Source organism: Pyrus communis, chromosome 1 (assembly GCF_041283825.1).
Source record: "Pyrus communis isolate YQ-2024b chromosome 1, ASM4128382v1, whole genome shotgun sequence".
Classification (NCBI taxonomy): domain Eukaryota; kingdom Viridiplantae; phylum Streptophyta; class Magnoliopsida; order Rosales; family Rosaceae; genus Pyrus; species Pyrus communis.
In genome coordinates this window covers 12,655,958-12,667,823 of record NC_142565.1, presented here as the reverse complement: position 1 = coordinate 12,667,823, position 11,866 = coordinate 12,655,958, and the positions used below count along the sequence as shown (strand labels likewise).

Here is an 11,866-nt window from a genome sequence, read left to right as displayed (position 1 = left end):
AGTATAAATTATACTCATGCAAAACCCAAGAAAATCCAGTGCCAAGTGCCAAAAGAGACGGTTCTGTCTCAGTGTCTCCCCCAGACCTAAAATAAGAGCCTTCTTTCCAAGGAAAAACACAGATAATATATCCTTTTTTAAAAAAGAGGTGCAACGTCCAACATTCACTCCAAAGCCACGCTCACGAAATTGCGACTACCGTCAAACTCACAGAAAAATAACAATTTAGGAATCGAATACAGATGTACCCGATAAACCATGATTGGCTACTAAATAAACTTCGAATTCACCACTTTGAAAACATGTTCAAGTTCAAACTGATCATGTATCTGAATACTAATAAAGAGGGAATAACCAAACTTCGGAATGTCAACTATAAATTAAAGATAACACCAGCTAACCACTACAAGGAGGTTGCATATCTGGCTGGTTCTCAGGAACGAGATCTTTCCCGTGGTGGGGGTGAACGGCTGCAATATCAACAACAAAAATATACTCAGAATGGTGCTAGTATGTGTATACGTTCACATATAAATACAATCTTGACAAATCATGCAAAGGAAATAATCCATGTTAAAAGAGATGGATTGTGACGGTGTCCTCTAGGGATTTAAACACATGGTTAAACATGATTTCATTAATGCATTAGAGCACCCCCACAAGTCTTAAAGGATAATAAGATTAAAGATCATACAATTGAGAACTAAAAGTTGAGATCTTAACAAACCTGTGGTATTCATCATTGACGGGGCTTATAGCTCCCTCATCACTGGGACTTCTTAGTTCAGGTCTAGAACTTGGACGGGATCTATCATTGACTGGGCTTGCAGATCTCTCATAATCGGGACTTCTTCTAGGACCGCGTCTAGAACTTGGACGGGATCTATCATCGACTGGGCTTGCAGCTCTCTCATAATCAGGACTTCTTCTTGATTCAGTTCTAGAACTTACTCGGGCACCATGGCCATAATCAGGGCTTCCCCTATCTCTGCGGTATGGACTTGGAGATCGCCCACGATTATTGCTTCTTCTCTCAGGAGACATATCATGGCCCCTCCTGTCAGGACTGTGCCCATTTCTTTTATCATCATCATCATCACGAGCAGCATATTCCACAGAAATAACCCTGTCCATGAACTTGCTGAATTTCAAAAATAAGTTCACTAAAGTTAGTATAAAGCAAGTTGTAATTGTAGAGGCGTGATAGCCTCATCTAGGCGACAGCCTCACGGTACCTAAAATTATTATAATACTTGATATATATATATATATATATATATGTATATGTATATGTATGTATGTATGTATGTATGTATGTATGTATGTATGTATACACGCACACACATACATACATATAATATTGTACCATTTTTTTGAAGAAATAATATAACATACTTTTGTAAAACAATCAAGCAAGCATGCCAAGCAATCAAATATTTGACTATTATTATGATTTCTAATTCACATCATAAAGTCATAACAAACTAATAGAAACTACGTTAGAAACATAATTAGCATGAATTTTATAAAACCCCGCCCAAAACGTCGTCTTATTGGATTTGGGCTGTCTTTTTTTTTTTATATATAAAAATTCAAATGCCCAGGTCGCCTATGCATTTAGGCTAGTCTATAGCCCACACCCACTGGGCAGAGGCGTTTTCTTCATAGCCCCGCCCCAAAAACCACCCAGGTGAGTCCTAAAACTAGGTTTTTAGAACACTGGTAGAGATGGATTCAGACAAAGTAGTCTTTTGCAAAATAAAGCCATTGAATATTTCACTGTTCGTTTAAGACCTTTTTTCATGACAAACCAAATCAGTGCATTTAATTTTCATTACAAGCATTAGAGGCTTTTTGAAGTAAAAAATTTTACAGAATTTTTCTGTTGCAATGATGGCTTGAAATTGAGGGGCCATTCTCCCTTTGAATTCACTTCCAAACAATTTGTCCAAAGGAAAAAATATCTGAACTTCTAAATCAAGCAAACAGCACTATAGAAGTTGTCAAGGAAAACATAACCTTGTATTTGTTGCCTCCAGAGCTTTGGTAGCATCCTCCTGTGATTCATATTGAATGAAAGCAAAATTCCTTCTAATCCTTATGTTCGTTATTTTCCCGTAGGGATCAAAGTGCCTCTCCAGATCCTTTGTCCTGGTATGGACTGGATCAAAGTTGATAACAAACAAGGTTTTTGCGGGCTTCATGTTAGCAGAAGGTCTTCTTGAATCAGGTCTCCTAATCCCTCTTTCATGCTTCAACACAGAATAGTGTAACTAAATGAGTGAAAAAAGTCAAAGAAAATAATCAAGTAAAGCTTATCACTTATAGTTTATCCATTTTATCACATGTAGTATGAATTTATATAATTGAAAGAAGTGTAAAGAAACATGAAGCAGTTACAACATACATACCATTTGCATGCATGAACTTAGAAAATGAAAGGGAGTAGAAGATATGGCTTTGATTGACACAATCACAATATTAAAAAATATGTAAAGGAACAGGTTAAGTAAGAAGTCACATGTTAGACAGAAAAGTCAAATTCTAGTATTATACTTGTATGTGATAGGGATTGTGGTATGTGCAATGCCAACATTCTCAGAAGTATGCTATGCAACTGACCATAAAATCCTAAATCATTTTTCTGAAACCCAACCACATGTTCAACTTTACCTTGGTCCACTCAATACGAAGTCGCCGTCCCTTCCTACCAAATTCTGTCCTGTCAAGTCTTCGAATTGCATACTCAGCATCTCGTTCGTCGTCCATATAGACGAAAGCAAATCCTATTTAAACCAATATATATATATATGGAAGCAATCTATTAAAACCACCGTGTGAAGTAACCACAGACTGTACAACAAAGTCACCAAAACATACTTTTTAATGCAAGTTTGTTAGGCATACATCTAAAATATAAGGAAATTTTAACGTCTCATACACTAAACAAATTATACGCATACAAAATCTTCTGGTAGGAAGTAACACAAAACCTGCCAGTGGGTGCGATATCATCATGGAATCTATGTTGGAACATGTCGGAAATTGAACATGGAGCAAAAGTCATGATGAATGAAAAAGCAATGGTGTCTGAGGGAAAGTATGATGGCAGGACTAAGGCAGATCAGATTAATTCTTCTGGAAAAATACAATAAGTGATGCTTGGGCACATGCTACAAAAGAAATGTAGATAAGCGGACCCATCCAAGAAGAGCATAGACATTCCAAGTAATCCTGCGCCAAAGAAATTCTTGAGTACAGGGGTTTGCACTGCAATAAAAAAGTAACCTGTTTCTCTGAAAGGGAAAATAGCGAGTACACCCATCCAAATAATATTCTAACGAATAACATATTGCCCTTTTGAGTAACAGCTGAAATCTTTCCTTTGCAAACATGTCCTTTTTAGAATTTACTCCAACCAAACAGCCCAGAGAAAGAGCTCAAGCTTCTCAGTTCTCAGCGTGAAGGAGATGTCATGTGCATGAATGCACTGCAATCTCATCCTAGTTTTTCCATAAAGGCATATCTCTCATACATTTTCAATTTACAGAGAAAGGGAATTTCTGCATATCAAGATTTTGAAAAGAAATGGAAAAAGGGCCAAGGAAGAAAACCAGACTTCATGTTTTATGCATGTATTTGCTGCTATACAAAAAGGGTCAATGAGCCAATCTTAAAATAATCATTTTTCATTTTTGCAGTCATACACACATTTTCCTTTCTAGACATACCAGGAGGCGAATAAAGCCAGAATAGTCTTTCAGACACACAGCAGAAAATCATGAAAGTAGCAGCTGTCACATTTGCACGGTGGTATAAGTCCCCCATTAAATAACTCTGCTGCTGTAGGACTTGCTGATAAACCCCGAAAACACATTTATTTTTTCTCTACCCAAAATCCTTATCATCTCATAGGGATAAATTGAAGGTGCTCAAACCCCAATCTGCACTAACTATAAAGACCATATCCCAGCAGGATGATTCAGTAATGACCCACTTCAGATTTCATCACAATAAACATAACGAAACTTTTGAACATAACCTTGGAACCAAAAGTAGAAATCAGATAATATAGCTCTAAAATCCACAATAGCTTAAAATAACTACAAGGCTTTAAGTTTGGCCACTAAATTCATATGCAAAAAAAAAAAAAAAAAAGTAAACGAAACAACACAGCACAACAACTATGCTACCAACAGTCAACAAAACTAGTAATCTCGATAAAGAACTAAAACAAACCATTACGAAAACACAGCGAAAGTTTAATTATTTAACCAGAGAACTTATTTACCAGACTTAATATCCACCCTCTCAACTTTCCCATATCGCTTGAAAAGCCGCTCAACATCTGACTGCCGCGCGTCAAAATCCAAGTTGCCGCAAAATATTGGCCTCATTTCTTCAAGCTTCAAACTTTCCAACCCTTCCAGATACAACAATTAGACAATTAAGTAAGTAGTTTTGTCACCGGCATTTCTACAAACACTTGGTGAGCTTTCGAACTCCAAACAGCACCAAATGTACCACATGGAAAAACAGAAATAAAATTCCATAGATAAAAAGTGTAAAATTGTGACTTTAGCAACTAATTAAATGATACGAAGCTTAATTACACAGAAAATTGAGTAAAGTTAGTCAGGGAGAGGATAATTTGTAAAACCCTAGCGTGACCGAGCAGAACAAACCTAGATCTGCTGAAGACATTGAAAGGAAAGCATCTGAGCTTGGTTTTCGTACCTTGAAGTCGATGACGATGGAGAGAGCTCAGAGAAACCCTAGGAATAATTGGGAATGGGCTCAGTGGAATCGATTTGTAGCTCCAAGACAATTTTCGGACAGATTTTATCTAAAAGAGGAGAAGTCAGTCGAGCGGCGACGTATCGCAAAAGGTGATTTTCAAAAGAAAGATAAAAAAATAATAAAGAAAACTGTTACACCCACCTCGCATTCCTGTACATTTTCACCCTCGTAAAAGGTCAAAAAAATTTAACTTTCCCACCCACCACCAAGACCAGCTCTAATGGTGGGCTAAAAGTCAAATTACCCCTTAAAATTTCTCCCCAAACCCATTCTAACCTAAGGGAAAATTTTGGGCTAAATGCTAAATGCTAAACCTGTCACATCTCGGCCCGGGCGAGACCACTTCCCGAGCCCGCTCCACCACCGTGGCACGATATTGTCCGCTTTGGGCCCCGACCACGCCCTCACGGTTTTATTTTTGGGAACTCACACGAGAACTTCCCGATGGGTCACCCATCATGGGATTGTTATAGCCCCCTTCTCGCTTAACTTCGGAGTTCCTATGGAACCCAAAGCCAGTGAGCTCTCAAAAGACCTCGTGCTAGGTAGGGATGGGAATATACATTGAAGGATCACTCCCCTGGGCGATGTGGGATGTCACAAAACCAATGTCAAATTCCCCTCAAAATTTAGCCTAGAAATCGAAGTGGACTTTACCCAATATTTATCGGAATTTAAATTTTTTTAGATTAAAATATTCATAAAATTAATTTACGATAGTCTACATATCTATTTTTTTTTTTAATTTAATTTAACAAAAAAAAATAGTCTAAGTTCATTCTTTAATAATCCCGGACTAAAATTTTAGGCTAGAATGGTTGAAGCAAAAAAGCTGTTTCTGGGCTAAAAGCTAAATTTTCCGGGCTAAAAAATTTAGCTTTTAGCCCAACCATTAGAGATGGTCTAAGTTCATTCTTTAATAATCCCGGACTAAAATTTTAAGATAGAATGGTTGAAGCAAAAAAGCTGTTTCTGGGCTAAAAGCTAAATTTTCCGGGCTAAAAAATTTAGCTTTTAGCCCAACCATTAGAGATGGTCTAAGACTCTCTCCAACCTTGGGCTAAATGCCAAAATACCTCATTTATTCCCTGCCCCGCAAAACACCATCCAACTCAAGCAAAAACATTGGGCTAAAAGCCAAATGCTAAAAATGCCCCCTAGATTCCCCCCACACACGTCTGGACTCGCCCAAAAAAGGCCCAATCTTGGCCCGCTCACTTGCCGACGCGCCCGACAACAGGGGGCCCACTATCAAGGCCGTTGTCGGCCACATACCCGAGCCCAACGGCTCTTTTTCGAATCCAATGGCAAGAATTTAAGGACCATTGGTTGATCCAACGGTCTAGATTCAAATTTTATTTTTTTTTAAATGTTATTTTAAAATACATTAAATCCAACGACTGAGATCGAATATAATCAAATGTAATGGTAAAAAAAAAAAAAAAAAAATCTAACGGCCCGTATTTAAATTCAATGGTTAAAATAATTAAAAAAAAAAAACTATTTCACTCAAAATTCACCAAAAAAAATAACTCTATAAATACCTATGTATTTGTTCAAACATCTATAAAATAAAAAAATAAAAAAAATAAAAAAAAAACTCAATTTTCTTCTACAATTCTTTCAATTTATCGTTCTACCATTTATTTCCATTTCCAATTTATCTTTCTAACATCCGAAATGCAAAAGTGAGCTTCTGATGAGGTGATAGACTTTGTCAGCAACGACATCTATCCTCCTTGCAAAGTAGTGGTCATGATTGACAATTACGTTCAAGATGCTATCAAAAAGCTCTCTCCTCATCCGAAACCGCCTCTGAAAATCATGAGCAAGAAATCTCGGATGCTCTATGAAATAATCTTTCATCATTCGGTCATGACACTTTTCTCTATCACGCTGCACAAATGAATGTCCCGTGACAGAACCACAATTGCTAGATTCGGCGTGGTGCTCATATTACATAAGCGAGTTTGCAAGTTCAGCTTCGACGTTGATCATTTCAGCATCCTCAATGTCAAGCCTTGCTTGGTATTGTGTCATATGCATTGCCCTGCTACGCCTTCTTCTATCACCCATTAATGAGATATTGAGAATTTTTAGGAAACAAAAACACTTTGAAAGTTGAAAGATTGGTGAATATAGAGGATGATTGAAGGTTGAAAGATTGTGTGATCAACTGATATTGGACTTATGTTTATATAGAAGATGAAAGTTGAACACCTGTGTGTTATATAGAGGATGAAAGTTGAACGGTTGGTGAAAGTTGAAAGTTTGGTGAAAGTTGAACGATTGGTGAAATTTAAAAGCTTGGTGAAAGTTGAACGATTGGTGAAAATTGAATGTTTGATTTGTGGAAAGATTTAGTGATTTTTCAATATTTATCGGAATTTAAATATTTTTAGATTAAAATGTTCATAAAATTAATTTACGATAGTCTACATAATTTAAAAAAAAAAAGTTAATTTAAGAAAAAAAATTATCCTAAGTTCATTCTTTAATAATACCAGGCTAAAATTTTAAGCCAGAAGAGTTGGAGCAAAAAAGCTGTTTTTGGGCTAAAAGCAAAATTTTCCGAGCTAAAAAATTTGGCTTTTAGCCCAAGGGTTGGAGATGGTCTAATATTCTTAAAAAATCCCAGCATCAACTTAACTATCTTTTTATTTTTTTGAAGGATGAGGATAGGGGAAAAAGAGGGCAACTAGGGTTAGGGTTTTGTCTGTGGGATTTTGAATCTTACAATTCGATCCCAATTACGTTAATTAGTTGGATAACTTGGTTTTTGATACTGAGGAATCGCGTTTTGGGGGCAATTAGAGTAATTTTCAATTGAGCTTATACAAGTAAGTGTCATGATTGGAAATGGAGTCAAAGGGACTGGCGTGCTTCAATTTGGAAATTGAGATATTTGGAAAAGCTAGGGTGCTCTAGTTGTAATTGACCCAATAGGGTCTTCTTCGAATCCTCTTTGTGAAGATTTCAGAGATTCGTAAATCGTGTTCGTTTATCATATATCGTGCAATCAATTTTTGTCAGGTATTGTTTGTATTCAATTTTGTTCGTTTATCATATACCGTGCAATCAATTTTCGTCAGGTACTGTTTGTATTCAATTTTAAATAAAATAATTTTTGACAATACGATTTACAATGAACGAACATAATTTACAGATTTCCAAAATCCTTATAAAAAAATCAGAAGAGAATCCAGATTCTTATTTGACCTAATTGTAGTAACTCTTTATTTTGATCGATTCGGTTTCCCATATACGTGGGTCATTAAGTGGGTTAATTATTGAAAGAAGCCGGAATCCGGATGGATTTCCAAGGAAGGATTGCGGCGGGCAAATAATTGACAATGAGAGGCGGATAAACATCAATTTAAGTATACTGACTTTGAGAAGATTACTTATCGTGTTTAATTTGTTGAGATATGAAAGTAATCATTGTGTCGGTATTTTATTAGAGAGTTTTTTCAATGTTATCGGTACACGGGATTGTACATCATGTATCACTATACAAATTATAAGATATGTGTATTAAAAAGTTAATAACTTAAAAAATAAAATTTCTCACCACTTCTATTAAAACACGTGATATACCACTTGTGTTCTCGTCACAATGAAAAATTTCTCATATTCTTATGGTTGGAAATTTGTTATTTTTCTTACTATTTGCCGTTTCTCAAGATATGTCCAGCAACTATTTTGATAATCATTTGGTTGAGTGTACTAGACTATAGGGTGTTTGCTGGTTTCTTTGGACTCTCTAATGTCTGGCTTTTGTTTAGGGAAAAAAAAAACAAGGAAGAAGAATTAGCCAAATATATCAACAAATGAGAAAATTATTCCATGTTGTGTAGCATTAGATGATATGACTCTTAATGATTTAGATTTATTTGAATTATTATTCGTGTTGAGGTCTTGTAGATTTAGATCATTCAATGCTCGTACCATATAATACTACGTAGCACTGAAAAAAATGGTAGCTTGAAGGATTAGTAGTTGAAGGCATAAGAACTTAATGATAATGATAGAAAGATCAAATTTTTAAATCAAATGTGTAAAGTAAATGATGTGTTATCAATAGAAAATAAACACGGTAATCAATACTTAGACCATCTTCAGCCCTTGGGGATAAGGCTTAAAAATTTAAGTTAGAAAATTTTAAGTCATAACCCAGAAACTGATTTTCTCTTCCAACCCTTTATGGCTTAAAGTTTTAGCTCAAGATTACTAAATAATGATTTTAACCTAATTTTTTCTTTTCGGTAACTTTTTTGAAAATAAAATTTATGTAGAATATCCTAATTTATTTTTATGACCATTTTAATATAAAAATATTTAAATTTTGATAAGTAATTAAAATTCATACAAATACATATGTGTTTATAAAGTTTTAAGTTAAATTTGATTTAAATAATTTTCTTAAATTATTTTAGACGTTAGATTTAATTTTGAACCGTCAAATCTTTTCTTACCATTAGATTTGGTCTCATTTGATCATATCCGTTAGATTATAAGTAAAAAAAAAAAAAATTTTGAAATATGACAATTTGGTGGATCCAAAATAATTTAAGCCAGGTATAAATCCTAGAGGAAATCTAGCCCAAAGATATATTTTATCCCTAGAGCTTATTTTAGCCCAATGATTATAGATGGTTTGGAGGGGTTTTAAAGCTTATATTTTAAGCCTTATCCTATGGGTTGGAGATAGTTTTATGTAATAATCAAATCATCAACATCCACATTATTTGTTTTACAATTTAATTTCTCTAACATTACCCAAAACTTTATTCATTTAATTAAGGGAGTTTTAATGAAACACTCCCTGTATTGTTCACTTTTAACGAAAAACCACATTTGTCACATCCCGGCCCGGGACGGACCACTTCCCCGACCCGCTCCACCACCGTAGCACGATATTGTCCGCTTTGGGCTTACTCGCTTAACTTCGGAGTTCCTACGGAACCTGAAGCCAGTGAGCTCCCAAAAGACCTCGTGCTAGATAGAGATGAAAATATACATTTAATGATCACTCCCCTGGACGATGTGAGATGTCACAATATCAATCCCATGATGGGTGACCCACTGGGAAGTTGCTCGTGAGTTCCCAAAAACAAAACCGTGAGGGAATGGTAAGCCCAAAACGGACAATATAGTGCTACAATGGTGAAGTGGGCCCGGGAAGTGGTCCATCCCAGGCCGAGATGTGACAACATTTTTACTTTTTCTGGCTACCATTCACTATACATTTATTTTGTCATTTTTTTATTAAAACTAAATTTTTTTTATAAACTTTTCGTTAATTTTTCTTTTAATTAACGGAGTTTTAATGAAAAGCTCACGGTACTGTTCATTTTAACGAAAAACTACATTTTTACACTAAAAAGTCAATCCTGATAGTATTCATTTTATCTTTTATTTTATCCTTATTATTAAAACTTAAAATTTTCGAATTCCTTCTATTAATTTTCCTTTTAATTAATTGGTCCGTCTTCAGCAGCTAAATGTTCAAAGAAACTGCGCACAGTTGTCACATCACCATTTTTATTTTTTTGTGCCGATTAAGTCATCCTTACGCAGGCGTGAGTAAAATAGCCAAGCTCTTATCGTTGACACGGAGAATGATGTCCTTTCTTTGTACAAACTAAAAAAGCTAAGTATAGATAATCTTTGAGTTACGGGTTCCATTCAAATGACATATGAATGCTATACATAAATTCCTTAACTCTGCTACTAACTTACAAAACCCTACTATTTAGAAAATTATTCGTACTCCAAAATTATAGTTAAATATTGAAACTTCCAACTTCTCCAAGATCATGGACCTTTAAAAAAAATAATCAGAGCAAAGCGAAACTTTCAAATTTCCAAAGTGAGGCGAAGTCAAATTTGGTAGGTATGACTGGTGGAATTTTTATATGACAACTGATTAAGATCTTATAACCTTCCATAACCAAAAGCATTAAACTATGTCAACTGAGTTTTAGTCTTTGTTTTTATTATTATTTTTCCCCTTATGTACCAAAGAATACACACACACACACATATATATATGCACACACACATACGATTACTTATATTTTAATTGGATGCCAATCATGCCTTCCACGAGTCGATTCAAAAGACAAATTACACTGAATAAATAGCATTATGTTAAAAGATTCATTCCTACCTTGGCTCCTTCCAATTAAACCTAAGAGGAAGACATAAAGCAAAAATTGATGTTGCTTTATATTGACATTTGTACGTCTTTCACAACCAACAAATCAATAAAAGTATAGATGGTATATATGTTTAGCTGCAAAGAATCGTGCCCTTTATCCAAATGGATCCTCATCGTTGGACAAAAATATGGACTAGTTGTAATGCACATTCCATGTCGAATTTCAACTATCCGAATTGTTTATTTTGTAAGCCTCGATTCATAAATCATTCTTGCAAAAATTTAATTTAATTTGAAATCATTTGCTTATTTAATTATCACGACGAAATTTCATTGTTTATTGTAGAACAAAGTGTTTGTCAATTTATTTGAATTCAATTAGATATTTCAAATATTGCTAATATTTTGTAAGGATGATCTATAAGGTCCAACTTAAAAAAATAGACGGTTCAAATCGTTGAAGTTTTATGTGATGTGAATCCCACAACTAATCCCTGTTTTTATAAAAATTTGAGATCCTTTTCTTTAAAGGCCTCCAAAAGAATAAATATATGTTAGTGAAACTGTTAGATATTTGTATTGTCATCCGTTTGACGTGCATGAGCTACTATCATTAGCATCACGTAACGAAAACAAAGATGCATAAAGCAAGGTGCTCATATGAGAATGAGAATCTAGTGCATTGGACACGTAGCTTGACATCTTCCCAACTGTTGAATTACAACTGTGACATTTTTTTTTTATTCTTTCTCATAAATCTATTTGCTAGTGGGGGAAAGAGTGGCACAATTTGGATCACATGAGTTGTACTTTTTTCATGAAATTCATTATTTTTTTGGGCTAAATGTAGCCTAATTTTTTGCTGCCCAATGAAGAAAATTGTTAGCTTAAGTAGTGGATCTA

At 34.9% G+C, this 11,866-nt stretch overlaps 1 protein-coding gene across 2 annotated transcripts; it reads right to left on the bottom strand.

Annotated features, from left to right (window-relative positions):
• Positions 1-224: 224 nt before the first annotated feature.
• LOC137720600 (serine/arginine-rich splicing factor RS41) lies at positions 225-4,944 on the bottom strand. Of its 2 annotated transcripts, XM_088698170.1 has the most exons (7): positions 4,738-4,881; positions 4,292-4,423; positions 2,994-3,234; positions 2,674-2,786; positions 2,020-2,252; positions 728-1,141; positions 225-470 (listed from the first exon to the last, which is right to left on the bottom strand). In XM_088698170.1, the coding sequence occupies exons 3-7, from the start codon at positions 3,016-3,018 to the stop codon at positions 434-436; spliced, it is 822 nt and encodes a 273-aa protein (XP_088554296.1). In that variant the 5' UTR covers positions 3,019-3,234; positions 4,292-4,423; positions 4,738-4,881; the 3' UTR covers positions 225-433. The 2 variants fall into 2 exon arrangements, with proteins under 2 accessions (XP_088554296.1, XP_068315791.2); XM_068459690.2 differs by lacking the exon at positions 2,994-3,234 and having other exon boundaries at positions 4,738-4,944.
• Between the last annotated feature and the right edge of the window lie 6,922 nt (positions 4,945-11,866).